Below are 15,487 nucleotides of genomic sequence, written 5' to 3' on the forward strand. Positions count from 1 at the left end.
ATTGCTGGCACATGATGGCATATATGACATTAGTGGATGTGCAGGTGAATGAGCCCCTGATCGTGTGGCTGATGTGGTTGGGTCCTCTGATGCTGTTGCCAGAGTAGATATGGGGACAGAGTAGGCAACGAGGTTTGCTACAGGGATAGGTTCCTGGGTTGGTGTTTCTGTGGTGTGGTGTGTAGTTGCTGGTGAGTATTTGCTTCAGGTTGGGGGGTTGTCTGTAAGCAAGGACTGGCCTGCCTCCCAAGGTCTGTGAGAGTGAGGGATCATTTTCCAGGATAGGTTGTAGGTCGTGGATAATGCGCTGGAGAGGTTTTAGCTGGGGGCTGTATGTGATGGCCAGTGGTGTTCTGTTATTGTCCTTGTTGGGCCTGTCCTGTAGTAGGTGATTTCTGGGTACCCGTCTTGCTCTGTCAATCTGTTTCCTCACTTCCCCAGGTGGGTATTGTAGTTTTACGAATGCTTGATAAAGATCTTGTAGGTGTTGGTCTCTGTCTGAGGGGTTGGAGCAAATTCGGTTGTATCTTAGGGCTTGGCTGTAGACAATGGATCGTATGACTGGGAGGGCATGGAAGGTGGGGGGAGGGGCTAGGGCAAGGCAGGGCTAGGCAGGTTGGGGGATGAGGAAAGGGGGTAGGACTGGGGGGGCATGGCAGGTGGTGGGAGGGGCTAGGGCAAGGCTGGAATAGGCAAGTTGGGGGCTGGGGAAATAGGGGGGTACGACTGGGGGGGCATGGCAGGTGGGGGAGGGGCTAGGGCAAGGCAGGGCTAGGCAGGTTGGGGGGCTGGGAAAAAGAGGGGGTAGGATTGGGAGGACATGGCAGGTGGGGGAGGGGCTAGGGCAAGGCAGGGCTAGGCAGGTTGGGGGCTGGGAAAAGAGGGGGTAGGACTGGGAGGACATGGCAGGTGGGGGGGGGCTAGGGAAAGGCAGGGCTAGGCAGGTTGGGGGCTGGGGAAAGGGGGTAGGACTGGAGGGGCATGGCAGGTGGTGGGAGGGGCTAGGGCAAGGCAGGGCTAGGCAGGTTGGGGGCTGGGAAAAGAGGGGGTAGGGGTGGGGGGGGCATGGCAGGTGGGGGAGGGGGAGGGCAAGGCAGGTTGGGGGCTGGGGAAAGAGGGGGTAGGGCTGGGGGGGCATGGCAGGTGGGGGAGGGGGAGGGCAAGGCAGGTTGGGGGCTGGGGAAAGAGGGGGTAGGGCTGGGGGGGCATGGCAGGTGGGGGAGGGGCTAGGGCAAGGCAGGGCTAGGCAGGTTGGGGGCTGGGGAAAGAGGGGGTAGGGGTGGGGGGGCATGGCAGGTGGGGGAGGGGGAGGGCAAGGCAGGTTGGGGGCTGGGGAAAGAGGGGGTAGGGGTGGGGGGGCATGGCAGGTGGGGGAGGGGGAGGGCAAGGCAGGTTGGGGGCTGGGGAGGGCAAGGCAGGTTGGGGGCTGGGGAAAGAGGGGGTAGGGGTGGGGGGCATGGCAGGTGGGGGAGGGGGAGGGCAAGGCAGGGCTAGGCAGGTTGGGGGCTGGGGAAAGAGGGGGTAGGGGTGGGGGGCATGGCAGGTGGGGGAGGGGGGAGGGCTAGGCAGGTTGGGGGCTGGGGAAAGAGGGGGTAGGGCTGGGGGGGCATGGCAGGTGGGGGAGGGGGAGGGGCTAGGCAGGTTGGGGGCTGGGGAAAGAGGGGGTAGGGGTGGGGGGGCATGGCAGGTGGGGGAGGGGGAGGGGCTAGGCAGGTTGGGGGCTGGGGAAAGAGGGGGTAGGACTGGGGGGCATGGCAGGTGGGGGAGGGGGAGGGCAAGGCAGGTCGGGGGCTGGGGAAAGAGGGGGTAGGACTGGGGGGCATGGCAGGTGGGGGAGGGGGAGGAGATAGGCAGGTTGGGGGCTGGGGAAAGAGGGGGTAGGGGTGGGGGGCATGGCAGGTGGGGGAGGGGGGAGGGCTAGGCAGGTTGGGGGCTGGGGAAAGAGGGGGTAGGGGTGGGGGGGCATGGCAGGTGGGGGAGGGGGAGGGGCTAGGCAGGTTGGGGGCTGGGGAAAGAGGGGGTAGGACTGGGGGGCATGGCAGGTGGGGGAGGGGGAGGGGCTAGGCAGGTCGGGGGCTGGGGAAAGAGGGGGTAGGACTGGGGGGCATGGCAGGTGGGGGAGGGGCTAGGGCAAGGCAGGGCTAGGCAGGTTGGGGGCTGGGGAAAGAGGGGGTAGGGGTGGGGGGGCATGGCAGGTGGGGGAGGGGGAGGGCAAGGCAGGTTGGGGGCTGGGGAAAGAGGGGGTAGGGGTGGGGGGCATGGCAGGTGGGGGAGGGGGGAGGGCAAGGCAGGTTGGGGGCTGGGGAAAGAGGGGGTAGGGGTGGGGGGGCATGGCAGGTGGGGGAGGGGGAGGGGCTAGGCAGGTTGGGGGCTGGGGAAAGAGGGGGTAGGACTGGGGGGCATGGCAGGTGGGGGAGGGGGAGGGGCTAGGCAGGTCGGGGGCTGGGGAAAGAGGGGGTAGGACTGGGGGGCATGGCAGGTGGGGGAGGGGGAGGGCAAGGCAGGTTGGGGGCTGGGGAAAGAGGGGGTAGGACTGGGGGGCATGGCGGGAGGGGGAGGGCAAGGCAGGTCGGGGGCTGGGGAAAGAGGGGGTAGGACTGGGGGGCATGGCGGGAGGGGGAGGGGGAGGGGCTAGGCAGGTTGGGGGCTGGGGAAAGAGGGGGTAGGGATGGGGGGGCATGGCAGGTGGGGGAGGGGGAGGGGCAAGGCAGGTCGGGGGCTGGGGAAAGAGGGGGTAGGGGTGGGGGGCATGGCAGGTGGGGGAGGGGGAGGGCAAGGCAGGGCTAGGCAGGTTGGGGGCTGGGGAAAGAGGGGGTAGGGGTGGGGGGGCATGGCAGGTGGGGGAGGGGGAGGGGCAAGGCAGGTCGGGGGCTGGGGAAAGAGGGGGTAGGACTGGGGGGCATGGCGGGAGGGGGAGGGCAAGGCAGGTCGGGGGCTGGGGAAAGAGGGGGTAGGACTGGGGGGCATGGCAGGTGGGGGAGGGGGAGGGCAAGGCAGGGCTAGGCAGGTTGGGGGCTGGGGAAAGAGGGGGTAGGACTGGGGGGCATGGCAGGTGGGGGAGGGGGAGGGCAAGGCAGGGCTAGGCAGGTTGGGGGCTGGGGAAAGAGGGGGTAGGACTGGGGGGCATGGCGGGAGGGGGAGGGGGAGGGCAAGGCAGGGCTAGGCAGGTTGGGGGCTGGGGAAAGAGGGGGTAGGACTGGGGGGCATGGCAGGTGGGGGAGGGGGAGGGCAAGGCAGGGCTAGGCAGGTTGGGGGCTGGGGAAAGAGGGGGTAGGACTGGGGGGCATGGCAGGTGGGGGAGGGGGAGGGCAAGGCAGGGCTAGGCAGGTTGGGGGCTGGGGAAAGAGGGGGTAGGACTGGGGGGCATGGCAGGTGGGGGAGGGGGAGGGGCTAGGCAGGTCGGGGGCTGGGGAAAGAGGGGGTAGGACTGGGGGGCATGGCAGGTGGGGGAGGGGCTAGGGCAAGGCAGGGCTAGGCAGGTTGGGGGCTGGGGAAAGAGGGGGTAGGGGTGGGGGGGCATGGCAGGTGGGGGAGGGGGAGGGCAAGGCAGGTTGGGGGCTGGGGAAAGAGGGGGTAGGGGTGGGGGGCATGGCAGGTGGGGGAGGGGGGAGGGCAAGGCAGGTTGGGGGCTGGGGAAAGAGGGGGTAGGGGTGGGGGGGCATGGCAGGTGGGGGAGGGGGAGGGGCTAGGCAGGTTGGGGGCTGGGGAAAGAGGGGGTAGGACTGGGGGGCATGGCAGGTGGGGGAGGGGGAGGGGCTAGGCAGGTCGGGGGCTGGGGAAAGAGGGGGTAGGACTGGGGGGCATGGCAGGTGGGGGAGGGGCTAGGGCAAGGCAGGGCTAGGCAGGTTGGGGGCTGGGGAAAGAGGGGGTAGGGGTGGGGGGGCATGGCAGGTGGGGGAGGGGGAGGGCAAGGCAGGTTGGGGGCTGGGGAAAGAGGGGGTAGGACTGGGGGGCATGGCGGGAGGGGGAGGGCAAGGCAGGTCGGGGGCTGGGGAAAGAGGGGATAGGACTGGGGGGCATGGCGGGAGGGGGAGGGGGAGGGGCTAGGCAGGTTGGGGGCTGGGGAAAGAGGGGGTAGGGGTGGGGGGGCATGGCAGGTGGGGGAGGGGGAGGGGCAAGGCAGGTCGGGGGCTGGGGAAAGAGGGGGTAGGGGTGGGGGGCATGGCAGGTGGGGGAGGGGGAGGGCAAGGCAGGGCTAGGCAGGTTGGGGGCTGGGGAAAGAGGGGGTAGGGGTGGGGGGGCATGGCAGGTGGGGGAGGGGGAGGGGCAAGGCAGGTCGGGGGCTGGGGAAAGAGGGGGTAGGACTGGGGGGCATGGCGGGAGGGGGAGGGCAAGGCAGGTCGGGGGCTGGGGAAAGAGGGGGTAGGACTGGGGGGCATGGCAGGTGGGGGAGGGGGAGGGCAAGGCAGGGCTAGGCAGGTTGGGGGCTGGGGAAAGAGGGGGTAGGACTGGGGGGCATGGCAGGTGGGGGAGGGGGAGGGCAAGGCAGGGCTAGGCAGGTTGGGGGCTGGGGAAAGAGGGGGTAGGACTGGGGGGCATGGCGGGAGGGGGAGGGGGAGGGCAAGGCAGGGCTAGGCAGGTTGGGGGCTGGGGAAAGAGGGGGTAGGACTGGGGGGCATGGCAGGTGGGGGAGGGGGAGGGCAAGGCAGGGCTAGGCAGGTTGGGGACTGGGGAAAGAGGGGGTAGGACTGGGGGGCATGGCAGGTGGGGGAGGGGGAGGGCAAGGCAGGGCTAGGCAGGTTGGGGGCTGGGGAAAGAGGGGGTAGGGGTGGGGGGCATGGCAGGTGGGGGAGGGGGAGGGGCTAGGCAGGTTGGGGGCTGGGGAAAGAGGGGGTAGGACTGGGGGGCATGGCAGGTGGGGGAGGGGGAGGGCAAGGCAGGTCGGGGGCTGGGGAAAGAGGGGGTAGGGGTGGGGGGCATGGCAGGTGGGGGAGGGGGAGGGGCTAGGCAGGTCGGGGGCTGGGGAAAGAGGGGGTAGGACTGGGGGGCATGGCATGTGGGGGAGGGGCTAGGGCAAGGCAGGGCTAGGCAGGTTGGGGGCTGGGGAAAGAGGGGGTAGGGGTGGGGGGGCATGGCAGGTGGGGGAGGGGGAGGGCAAGGCAGGTTGGGGGCTGGGGAAAGAGGGGGTAGGGGTGGGGGGCATGGCAGGTGGGGGAGGGGCTAGGGCAAGGCAGGGCTAGGCAGGTTGGGGGCTGGGGAAAGAGGGGGTAGGGGTGGGGGGCATGGCAGGTGGGGGAGGGGGGAGGGCAAGGCAGGTTGGGGGCTGGGGAAAGAGGGGGTAGGGGTGGGGGGGCATGGCAGGTGGGGGAGGGGGAGGGGCTAGGCAGGTTGGGGGCTGGGGAAAGAGGGGGTAGGACTGGGGGGCATGGCAGGTGGGGGAGGGGGAGGGGCTAGGCAGGTCGGGGGCTGGGGAAAGAGGGGGTAGGACTGGGGGGCATGGCAGGTGGGGGAGGGGCTAGGGCAAGGCAGGGCTAGGCAGGTTGGGGGCTGGGGAAAGAGGGGGTAGGGGTGGGGGGGCATGGCAGGTGGGGGAGGGGGAGGGCAAGGCAGGTTGGGGGCTGGGGAAAGAGGGGGTAGGGGTGGGGGGGCATGGCAGGTGGGGGAGGGGGAGGGCAAGGCAGGTTGGGGGCTGGGGAAAGAGGGGGTAGGACTGGGGGGCATGGCAGGTGGGGGAGGGGGAGGGGCTAGGCAGGTCGGGGGCTGGGGAAAGAGGGGGTAGGACTGGGGGGCATGGCAGGTGGGGGAGGGGCTAGGGCAAGGCAGGGCTAGGCAGGTTGGGGGCTGGGGAAAGAGGGGGTAGGGGTGGGGGGGCATGGCAGGTGGGGGAGGGGGAGGGCAAGGCAGGTTGGGGGCTGGGGAAAGAGGGGGTAGGACTGGGGGGCATGGCAGGTGGGGGAGGGGGAGGGGCTAGGCAGGTCGGGGGCTGGGGAAAGAGGGGGTAGGACTGGGGGGCATGGCAGGTGGGGGAGGGGCTAGGGCAAGGCAGGGCTAGGCAGGTTGGGGGCTGGGGAAAGAGGGGGTAGGGGTGGGGGGGCATGGCAGGTGGGGGAGGGGGAGGGCTAGGCAGGTTGGGGGCTGGGGAAAGAGGGGGTAGGACTGGGGGGCATGGCAGGTGGGGGAGGGGGAGGGGCTAGGCAGGTCGGGGGCTGGGGAAAGAGGGGGTAGGACTGGGGGGCATGGCAGGTGGGGGAGGGGGAGGGGGAGGGCAAGGCAGGTTGGGGGCTGGGGAAAGAGGGGGTAGGACTGGGGGGCATGGCAGGTGGGGGAGGGGGAGGGGCTAGGCAGGTCGGGGGCTGGGGAAAGAGGGGGTAGGACTGGGGGGCATGGCAGGTGGTGGGAGGGGCTAGGGCAAGGCAGGGCTAGGCAGGTTGGGGGCTGGGGAAAGAGGGGGTAGGGGTGGGGGGGCATGGCAGGAGGGGGAGGGGGAGGGCTAGGCAGGTTGGGGGCTGGGGAAAGAGGGGGTAGGACTGGGGGGCATGGCAGGTGGGGGAGGGGGAGGGGCTAGGCAGGTTGGGGGCTGGGGAAAGAGGGGGTAGGACTGGGGGGCATGGCAGGTGGGGGAGGGGGAGGGGCTAGGCAGGTTGGGGGCTGGGGAAAGAGGGGGTAGGGGTGGGGGGCATGGCAGGTGGGGGAGGGGGAGGGCAAGGCAGGTTGGGAGCTGGATCGATGGGGCGGGACTGGGGCTGGTTGGGGACCGGCTGCGGAGTGAGGGCGGGGACGGATCCACGGGCCCGCGGGCAGGTCGCTATGGTGACAGCCACCGACCGGGCTGTACGGTGACGCGCTCGGTGACATCATCCGCGCGCGCCGCACGCAGAGCCAGGGTGACGCGCGGTTCGGCCGGGGTGAGGAAATTCCGGCGCGCGGTCGGTTTTGCGTCATCGCCGCGCGCCGCACTCCGGGAGGGGCCGGGCCGGGGCCCGGAGGCGGCTGCGGGCGGCGCCGGGACCGATGGGGGTCGGGGCCGAGAAGCCGGGAGATGGCGGGTGAGTCAACGGCGTGAGTGGGGCTGCGGGGGGGGGCGGGTCCCTCTTCTCCCTGCCCCCCCCCGCGCTTCCCTACCCGGACCCGGCGAATGAGCTCCCCCCCCCCCCGCGGGCTGTCTGTGCGGGGGGCGCCTCCTCCTCCCCCCCCCCCCCGCGGGCTGTCTGTGCGGGGGGCGCCTCCTCCTCCCCCCCCCCCGCGGGCTGTCTGTGCGGGGGGCGCCTCCTCCTCCCCCCCCCCCGCGGGCTGTCTGTGCGGGGGGCGCCTCCTCCTCCCCCCCCCCGCGGGCTGTCTGTGCGGGGGGGCGCCTCCTCCTCCCCCCCCCCGCGGGCTGTCTGTGCGGGGGGGCGCCTCCTCCTCCCCCCCCCGCGGGCTGTCTGTGCGGGGGGGCGCCTCCTCCTCCCCCCCCCCGCGGGCTGTCTGTGCGGGGGGGCGCCTCCTCCTCCCCCCCCCCGCGGGCTGTCTGTGCGGGGGGGCGCCTCCTCCTCCCCCCCCCCGCGGGCTGTCTGTGCGGGGGGGCTCCTCCTTCCCCCCCACTGCACCGCGGGCTGTCTGTGTGTGGGGGGCTCCTCCTCCCCCCCCCCCTTGCACCGTGGGCTGTCTGTGCGGGGGGCGCCGCCTCCTCCTTCCCCCCCCCCCACTGCACCGCGGGCTGTCTGTGCAAGGGGCGCCGCCTCCTCCTTCCCCCCCCCCCCCCACTGCACCGCAGGCTGTCTGTGTGGGGGCGCCTCCTCCTTTCCCTTCCCCCGCCCTGCGGGCTGTCTGTTCGGGGTAGGGCCTTTTTCTTTTTCCAACCCAGTTCTCAGGGTGGAGTTGTGGGTTCTTCCCTTTCTGGATTACTCATTGTGTTGTAGTCTTCTCTAGACTGCCTTGTCCTAGCCATTGTTCCCACTCTGCGTTCTGCTCCCCTTTCACTTCTGGTTTGTGTCCTGTCAGGAGGAGGCTCCCTGGCCACTCTGCCTTAGCTCTCCATTTGCTGTGCGGGACCTGCTGACTTCTCACTTCTCTCTTTGTTCCTCCACAGATGAGGCTGTGGCAGCCAGTGGTGCTGGGGAGTTCAAAGCCAGCGCACAGCAGCCCCTGCTGATGCCCACATGAGGAAGCAGTGCCATTTCGTTCTCCTGGGACACCACAAAGCAATATGAAACCTGCTCATGAGAGAAGCCAGGAATGCCTTCCCCCAAAGAAACGAGACCTTCCAGTCACCAGTGAGGATGTGGGGAGGGTAGCCAGCTGCTCTACCAATCACACGCCGGTGAGCGATGCCCCAGAGTGGTGCAGGAGCGTCGTGGTGACTGGGCAGAGCCAAGCACCGTTACGATATGGCCTTGGCAGTGATGGTGCTGAAGCAGTAGCTGGCCTGACTGTGGATCAATATGGCATGCTATACAAAGTGGCTGTGCCTCCAGCCACCTTCTCTCCCACTGGTCTCCACCCAGTTGTGAACATGAGTCCTCTGCCCCCTAGCTTTAATGTAACCTCTTCCCTGATCCAGCATCCAGGGATTCCATATTCCCCCATCCACTATGCTCAGATTCCCTCTACGTCTCTTCAGTTTATAGGGTCACATTACACAGTGCCCTATGCTGTGCCCCCCAGCTTCCTCCCTAGTCCTCTTCTATCACCTTCTACCAACCTCACCACCTCTCATGTTCCCCGTTTTGTGCCATATGCCTCTCTTTTTACAGAAGAAGCCACTCCTTCCCCCCAGACTACCTCTCCTGCCCATGCTTTCAGCAAAGCTGCCGCTGTCATCTCCCCTTCAGGCCAAATGCAGCACCATGCTGGAGTCCAGCCACTGGACATCACACAGAGTAGAGTTCCTGTCTATTACCAGATGTCTCGGCTCCCACCAGGGTATTCAGCATATGAGAGCGCCACTGTAGGGGGAAGCCCAGATCCTCCTCTGCAAGAAAGTCAACTGAGTTCAGAGGTAGCCTCTGCCAATGGTGGTCAGAGACATCTGGAGCATAGTGTGGTGAGGAGGACCAGTGAGGCTTTGGCCTCTGCCAGCAATAAAGCTGAAGGCCCGCAGCCTGGGGCTGCAGTGCAGTGTGTGGTGGATGGACAGCTCTTTTCAGGTTATCAGACTCTGAGAACAGAGGACTCTGTGCCAGCTCACAGAAGCACGCCAGACACTGACTTGGAGGTGCAGAGAGTGGTTGGGGTGTTGGCTTCTCAGGATTACTCTATTCTGACAGCCCAGAGAAAGGATGGCCTGAGCCCTTTAAACCTTTGCCATAATATCCCTGATCAGCAGGGGGAGTCAAGGGGCTTGCTGAGGAACCCAGTGGAAACAGCTGAGAAAAGCCAGGCCAGGAGTCCATATGTGATGTCCCCTGAGGAGCCAGTTAGACACAGACAGTTACCCAAAGGAATGGTGGTAGCCAATGGCAAGCCAGTCTTGGTGCGTATTGGGTCTGAGCCCATCAGGTCTTCTGCTTCAGAAATCCTGATGAGAGAGAGTCCAGATGCACAGATCTGCGGAAGCTCGCGTGACAAGGACACAGCCCAGTTGCAGCCCCCCAGCTCCTCACATCTGCCCTCCCATTTCATGAAAGGAGCCATCATACAGCTGGCCACAGGGGAGCTGAAGAGGGTGGAAGACCTGCAGACCCAGGACTTTGTGCGGAGTGCTGAGGTTAGCGGGGGCCTGAAGATTGACTCCAGCACAGTGGTGGATATCCAGGAGAGCCAGTGGCCTGGGTTTGTCACATTGCATTTTGTGGTTGGGGAGCAACAGAGTAAAGTGAGCATTGACGTACCCCCCGAGCATCCCTTCTTCGTGTATGGCCAGGGCTGGTCCTCCTGTAGCCCGGGGCGGACCGCTCAGCTCTTTGCTCTGCCCTGTCACAGGCTGCAGGTGGGCGATGTCTGCATATCAATCAGTTTACAGAGCTTGAATGGCAACTCTGCTTCTCCGGCTAACTGCCCTCTTGCAGGCCAGCTGGTGCCCACCAGAGAGAGGCCCGAGAGAACAGGTCAGGGGCCCAGAGAGCCATCTGACCGAGCTAGTGAGAGGAAGAATCAGACAGAAAGGGACAGTGCAGCCCAGATTTCCTGTACAGAGTCCTCCCAGCCTGACCCTGGTGCTCAGCACTGCTGGACAGCCCCAGGCTTCCAAAGATACAGCATGCAGGGGGAGGGGTCTCGTCCGTCCCTGCTTCGTCCCTCTTTCATTCCACAGGAGGTCAAGCTGTCCATCGAAGGGCGTTCTAATGCAGGGAAGTGAGCTCTTTGAGGCCACGACCTGGGATGTTGCCCATGAGCGAGCCTCACTTCTTTCAGGTGGAGAATTTGCACAGACTGAGTGGTGGGTTCACCAGCCCGGCTGCTCGTTGCCGTGCAGAGCTGGATTTGTTCCAGTTCAATTGTTGATCGTTGAGGAATCTAGAGGGCTCCAGTCCTCAGGGAGCAGCAGCAATGGGCTAACTAAGGATGGAGGACAGGTGATGTGGTCGTGATCGTGTGACTAGAAGCATTCCAGAGGTTGGGACTTTCACACATCTGTCTTAGTGCCTGAGTTTCCTGCAGGGCAGGGTCTGAGCATTCAGGATGGGTGGGGGAGTCAAGAAGAGCAGACCCAAAAAGCCACAGCTTAAGGTAGCAGATAAAATGTCTGAAGTTCTTATTCCTCTTTTCGTGGTGGGAAGGGGTGAGTCCTCACTGGGATTCAGGGGACACTGCTCTCAGCACCCCCTTTCTTCACACATGCACTTTAAAAGGAAACTTCTTCACAAATGGAGCTGTTTGTGAGGTGTGGGGGAGATGCAGGTGCTGCTCTGGTGGCTTCTGCTTGATGTGTCTCCTCCACTGAATCCTATTGGGCTTTCTTCTAGCAAAGCATCTGTAGAAAGAGACTGCAGTGAATATTAGAAATTGGAGAGGAAGGTCCTAGAGGATGGGTAGGGAGTGATTGAACAGGGAACTGGGGAAGGGCCTATGGCAGCTGGAATAGGGCATGAGTTGTAAGTTGGTTCCCCACTATACAGATACCTACGTAATTATTTGTCACCAAAGCTAAGTCTAATTATAGCATTTCCTAGTGGTAATTGCTGTAATAAAGGTGATATGAAGACTGCATTTTAAAGCTTTCTTCACATGGTCATAACTTCCTAAAAAAATCTCCTTTTGGGCTTAAACTTTCCATTCTTGGATTCAGATTGTAGCTGAATTTTTGGGAGGAAAACTGAGCCAAAATGCTTTTAAGTTTCTCTTTAGATGAGGATGAAAATGTATTCTTCCACTGTGAAAAGACTGACACTTGTGTGCATCAATAAATCAAAATTGGCTGAACTACTCCAGACAAAAGCTTTCCAGGTGGCTAATCGCTCCTTCCAGGGTAATTTGTTTAAATATAACAACTATAAACGAGAAAAATGTGTGTGCAGGCATTATACAAAATTTCCACTAAGTTTAGAGTCTCTCTACTAATCACAGGACTATGGAATAACATGCACAATATCTTTGGACAATTTCGTAGGTGTCCTTTGACACTGGATGCTCTGGTGCTTCTCTGTGGAGTTCCACTGCAGAACTACACAGTGAAATTGAGAGATGAGTCTTTTTCTTAAACATGATGTGTAGGACAGTTTATTATGGTAATAACACTCCGTCCAAGTGAAAGTACTTCTATTCACACTAACTTGCTCACTCTGGACATTCTTATTACCAAGTCACCTCTGACTGCACAAGAAGAAATCCAGAATAGGCCAACCAGGTGGTGAGAATGAGAGAACCTTCACTTTGGCATATCCTGACTTTTGAGTATTCCCCATTGTATTACAGTCAACAGTTTTTGTATTCGGAACATGCCTGCGTAGAGGAGTTAGTATCTGTGAGGAGTGCATGCACCTCAAGCTTCGAGCTGGGTTCCTGATAGTGTCTCACTCCAGTTCTATTTCGCATCTTCTTGCTTTCTCTTCCTCTTGTTTTTTCCTCAATTTCCATCTTCCCAAACACTGCTCCCTGGAGTGCTTGGCTGTTGGGCGCTATTTTTATTCTGTCTCCCTGAGTCGCTTGGGTATCAATGCCTCCAGCTGGTGAACAGTCTCTGCACCTTTTATCTTCCTCCACAACCTTTATTGTTCTGCTGAGCTTGCAGTAGTTGTGGCTCCTAACAGATCAGTGTTTGTCCACATTCCCCTTGATGTGCCTCCTAACCGAGTTGGCACTGGTGTATGTGCACTATGTGGGAACACTGTGTCTTAGGCTTAGAGAGTCCCCAGAATGTTCCCCGGCACATCTACCTGTCTCTCTAGTGCTGGGATCCCCCGAACGCTCTTGGCAGGTTATTCTATCGCCACCGTTGAAATGTCTGCACTTGTCTCTCCCCCTCCCCCCCCCCCCCCCAAGGCAAACAAGTGCTTTCCCTGTCTTGCTCGTGGGTTGATCTGATGTCAGGAAGGTGCCTGGACCTGTGGCAATGTAGCCTCACCAGGCCTCTTCCAGAGCAGAGATTCTAGCTGTCTTCACTTTTCTTTGGGCTCTGGATGCATAATCTGCAGCTCCTTCTGGCCAATAAGCAATTTCTAGTTAGTCCCATTAGTAAATTTGAAAGACTAAAACCAAAATGACACTTTCTTCCTGGGAAACTTTGGCCTCCCTTGGTTGCAGCAGCAGAGAGGACAGATGTTTGCACAGCACCTTTTGGCTGTAAAACAGATTGGCCAAACTCTAGGTGCTTGGCCTCTCATCACACTTCTTCCCTGCTGTTTCACCTACTTGCTGCTTGCTTGACTCTCCTGAATGAAGATCTTGGTTGTTACAGTGACTTGTCCTGAGTAGCCTGCATGCTGGATGTAGGCACAGGGCAAAGGAGCCAAGGGGTAGTTTTCTGTAGTGGGTTGATAGGTGAGGAGAAGGTTATGGCAGGTACACATGCATCTTGGATTAGAAATGTAAGGGGGCTGGTTGTGTGCATGGAGGGAGATTACTTGAGCAGTTGAATGGTGCAGACCCCTGCCATGTGCCTCACTAAATACAGGAGCCTCTTTGTCCCTCTTAGAAAGGGGTTTTGAAGAGTCTGCTTCATAGTGGGGGATGTTACTGTGTCAGAGCACAGTGAAGGGGCAGTCAGCCAGCTAAAAGGGTAGGCGCAGATGCTTTCCAAGCCAACTACAGCTAGGCTAAAATGTAACTTCTGTGCTCCCCACAGTTTGCTCTGTCACCTTTCTCCACCTGACTACCAGTCTGTCCTACTGCCTGCTTGCATATCTATGGTAAGCAGTGCTGATGTAAGCTCAGTGGAGGAAGCCAGCAGGAGTGTGACCTTTCTCAGTGCTTTTCCTCTTCTCTCCCTCTGACCAATCCCACAGTTCAGCAAGTAAGTTCCAGCTGTCACTCTTCTATTCTGGGCCCTTACAGCAGCACCGAGACCACATCCAAAGGGTAGTACCGAATGAAGGATGTAGGATACTGGACCCTTGCCCCAGAGGCAGGTAACAGAAATGGAGCACAGAAGCTGCCAGGTCCCCCGACAGTCATCAGAATCTCCCCTAGCTGGTTATGGGATGCTGTAGTGGTAGTCTGTGTGTCGGCTGGTCTCAGGAAAGTCTGGAGGTAGTAAGCAGGGCTTTGGAGTGGAGCGTGGAGCAGTGGAGCTGCAGGTTTTTGCCTGGAGCTGGAGTGGAGCCGGAGCACAGCTCCAAAGCCCTGGTAGTAAGTATGGGGGAAGCTGAGAGGAGTGACTGTGTGGGAGCCCAAGAAAGAGCCTGCTGGGGTTCTCTGGTTTGCAGGAAGGGATGATCTGAAAGAGGGTCCAGAATGAGCTGGCCGTGGGGGCTTCTGTGTTGGCAAGGGTGGGGATAGACTTACCAGAGCAATAAGGTGTTTCTGCTGTTACACTACAGAGGGAAGGAGAGCTGCTGGCCTCAGCCTCACCCAGTGTAGGTGATCTGGCCAGGGCGCTGGGGTCTTCAGGCACATCTTCCCTGCCAGGCTCATGGTGGGGCTTTGGGAAGATTCCATAATATGCAATAATGAGGATCTGCAGCCATCTGTTCCATCTCCTGAAACATTCCAGGGGACAGCCGCCCAGCAGAGGCCAGGCTGGCAGCTAGGGTGTATGCCGTTTCCCCAGGAACAGGGGACTAGGCTGAGTGACAGAGCTCCCATTACTCCCAGACTATGCAGAGGAAGCCCTGGCTAGAAAGGAGGAGTGCTGCAGAGGGAGCTCTGCCAGCCCTTCCTAGCAGGGGCACTAGTAAAATGCACTTTTCACATTAAGTGTTTGTTCCATTTCATACCCTTCTTTCCCCCGTAGAGAAGTAAAAATCCCTATAACTTAGCAAATGTTCTGTTTGTTAACCACAGCAGCTCAAGCAGCCTGAACACCAGTTCCTGCCTGCAGCAGCGCATGTGCCTTTCCCTAGTGTCAAACTCAGAACCACTCTGTCTTTTGGGCTGTTCTAGGGCCTGAAATTGTGCAGAGGAAGCTGCTAAAATGGCTCTGAATGCGCATTCTGTACAGGGAGTCTGAACCAGGGTGTGCTGTTGGTGCCGTGAATGTGCTGATGGTGGAGACCCCTCCGCTGCATTTATATCTGTGTGCATTGGGGGGCGAGGACTGCACAGCTAGCCCCTAGCATCCTTCCCAGGCATGCTAGACCCCTCCAGACAGACACGGTACATCCCAGGTTCTCTCCACTTGCATAGCACCTTAGAGTCAGGGGAAGGACTGTTGCATGCAAATGGCTTCGGGGTCTCAAGAAGTAGGGAAGTGCCACGCTGGGAAAACGGGCTGGGCTGACCCACAGCTAGGTGGTCTTGTAGATAAGTACTCAATCCTCAACTATAATCCCCAGTTATGTAATGGCTGTATTGACATGTAACCAACTGCATTGTATCTAAAGCCTTAGAACTAGTCAGGTGCTCCCCTCCAACCTTGTCCCAGCCCCTCTCTTCCTACCTGATCTCTAACAAAGCATTAATAATTCTAAGGATAATCTCTATTTTGTTGTGCTTTTTTTGTAACTGTTTTAAATAAATCAATTTGTACTGTATATTTGTACTTTTGGTGAGATCCTTTCCTGTTTTACCATTTTAAGTCTGTACTTGGCTACACACAGATTGTATTTTTATTGTTAATGCTCTTCTTATGAATATTGCATTTAACTTGTTGACTATGTAAACACAGTATATATCTATATATCTATATCTATATATAAACCAATAGTTTTTCCTTCTGTGTTTGCGACTCCTTGCTTCTCTATGGCACCCATGCTCCTTTGGGCATTTGGATGCAAGCCCCCTCTTCTTGTACAAAGTGATCTGGAGGCTGACACAAGGGTAAGTAAGTGGCAAGAGCCTGCTAGTAAACATGGCTTATGATCAGTGTCTATGTTCAAACCCTTCTGCATATCCAGTTCCTACAGCCATTCCTCTGGGCTAGCCCTGATCAGTAGCGAAGCCTAATCCCCTAATGCACTGTGGAGCAGCAGGAATAACGTTTGAAGGGCAAACATCACAGTGCATGGGGCTGTTAAAGGAGTAAAAAGGGATA

General features: G+C 60.7%; 1 protein-coding gene across 1 annotated transcript; it reads left to right on the forward strand.

Annotated features, from left to right (window-relative positions):
* The first annotated feature begins 6,896 nt into the window (after window positions 1-6,896).
* On the forward strand, window positions 6,897-15,172 carry ATXN1L (ataxin 1 like). Its single transcript, XM_054048739.1, has 2 exons — window positions 6,897-6,986; window positions 8,009-15,172. The coding sequence occupies exon 2, from the start codon at window positions 8,126-8,128 to the stop codon at window positions 10,214-10,216; it is 2,091 nt and encodes a 696-aa protein (XP_053904714.1). The 5' UTR covers window positions 6,897-6,986; window positions 8,009-8,125; the 3' UTR covers window positions 10,217-15,172.
* The last annotated feature ends 315 nt before the right edge of the window (window positions 15,173-15,487 follow it).

The sequence above is a fragment of the Malaclemys terrapin genome, chromosome 14, assembly GCF_027887155.1.
Source record: "Malaclemys terrapin pileata isolate rMalTer1 chromosome 14, rMalTer1.hap1, whole genome shotgun sequence".
Classification (NCBI taxonomy): Eukaryota; Metazoa; Chordata; order Testudines; family Emydidae; genus Malaclemys; species Malaclemys terrapin.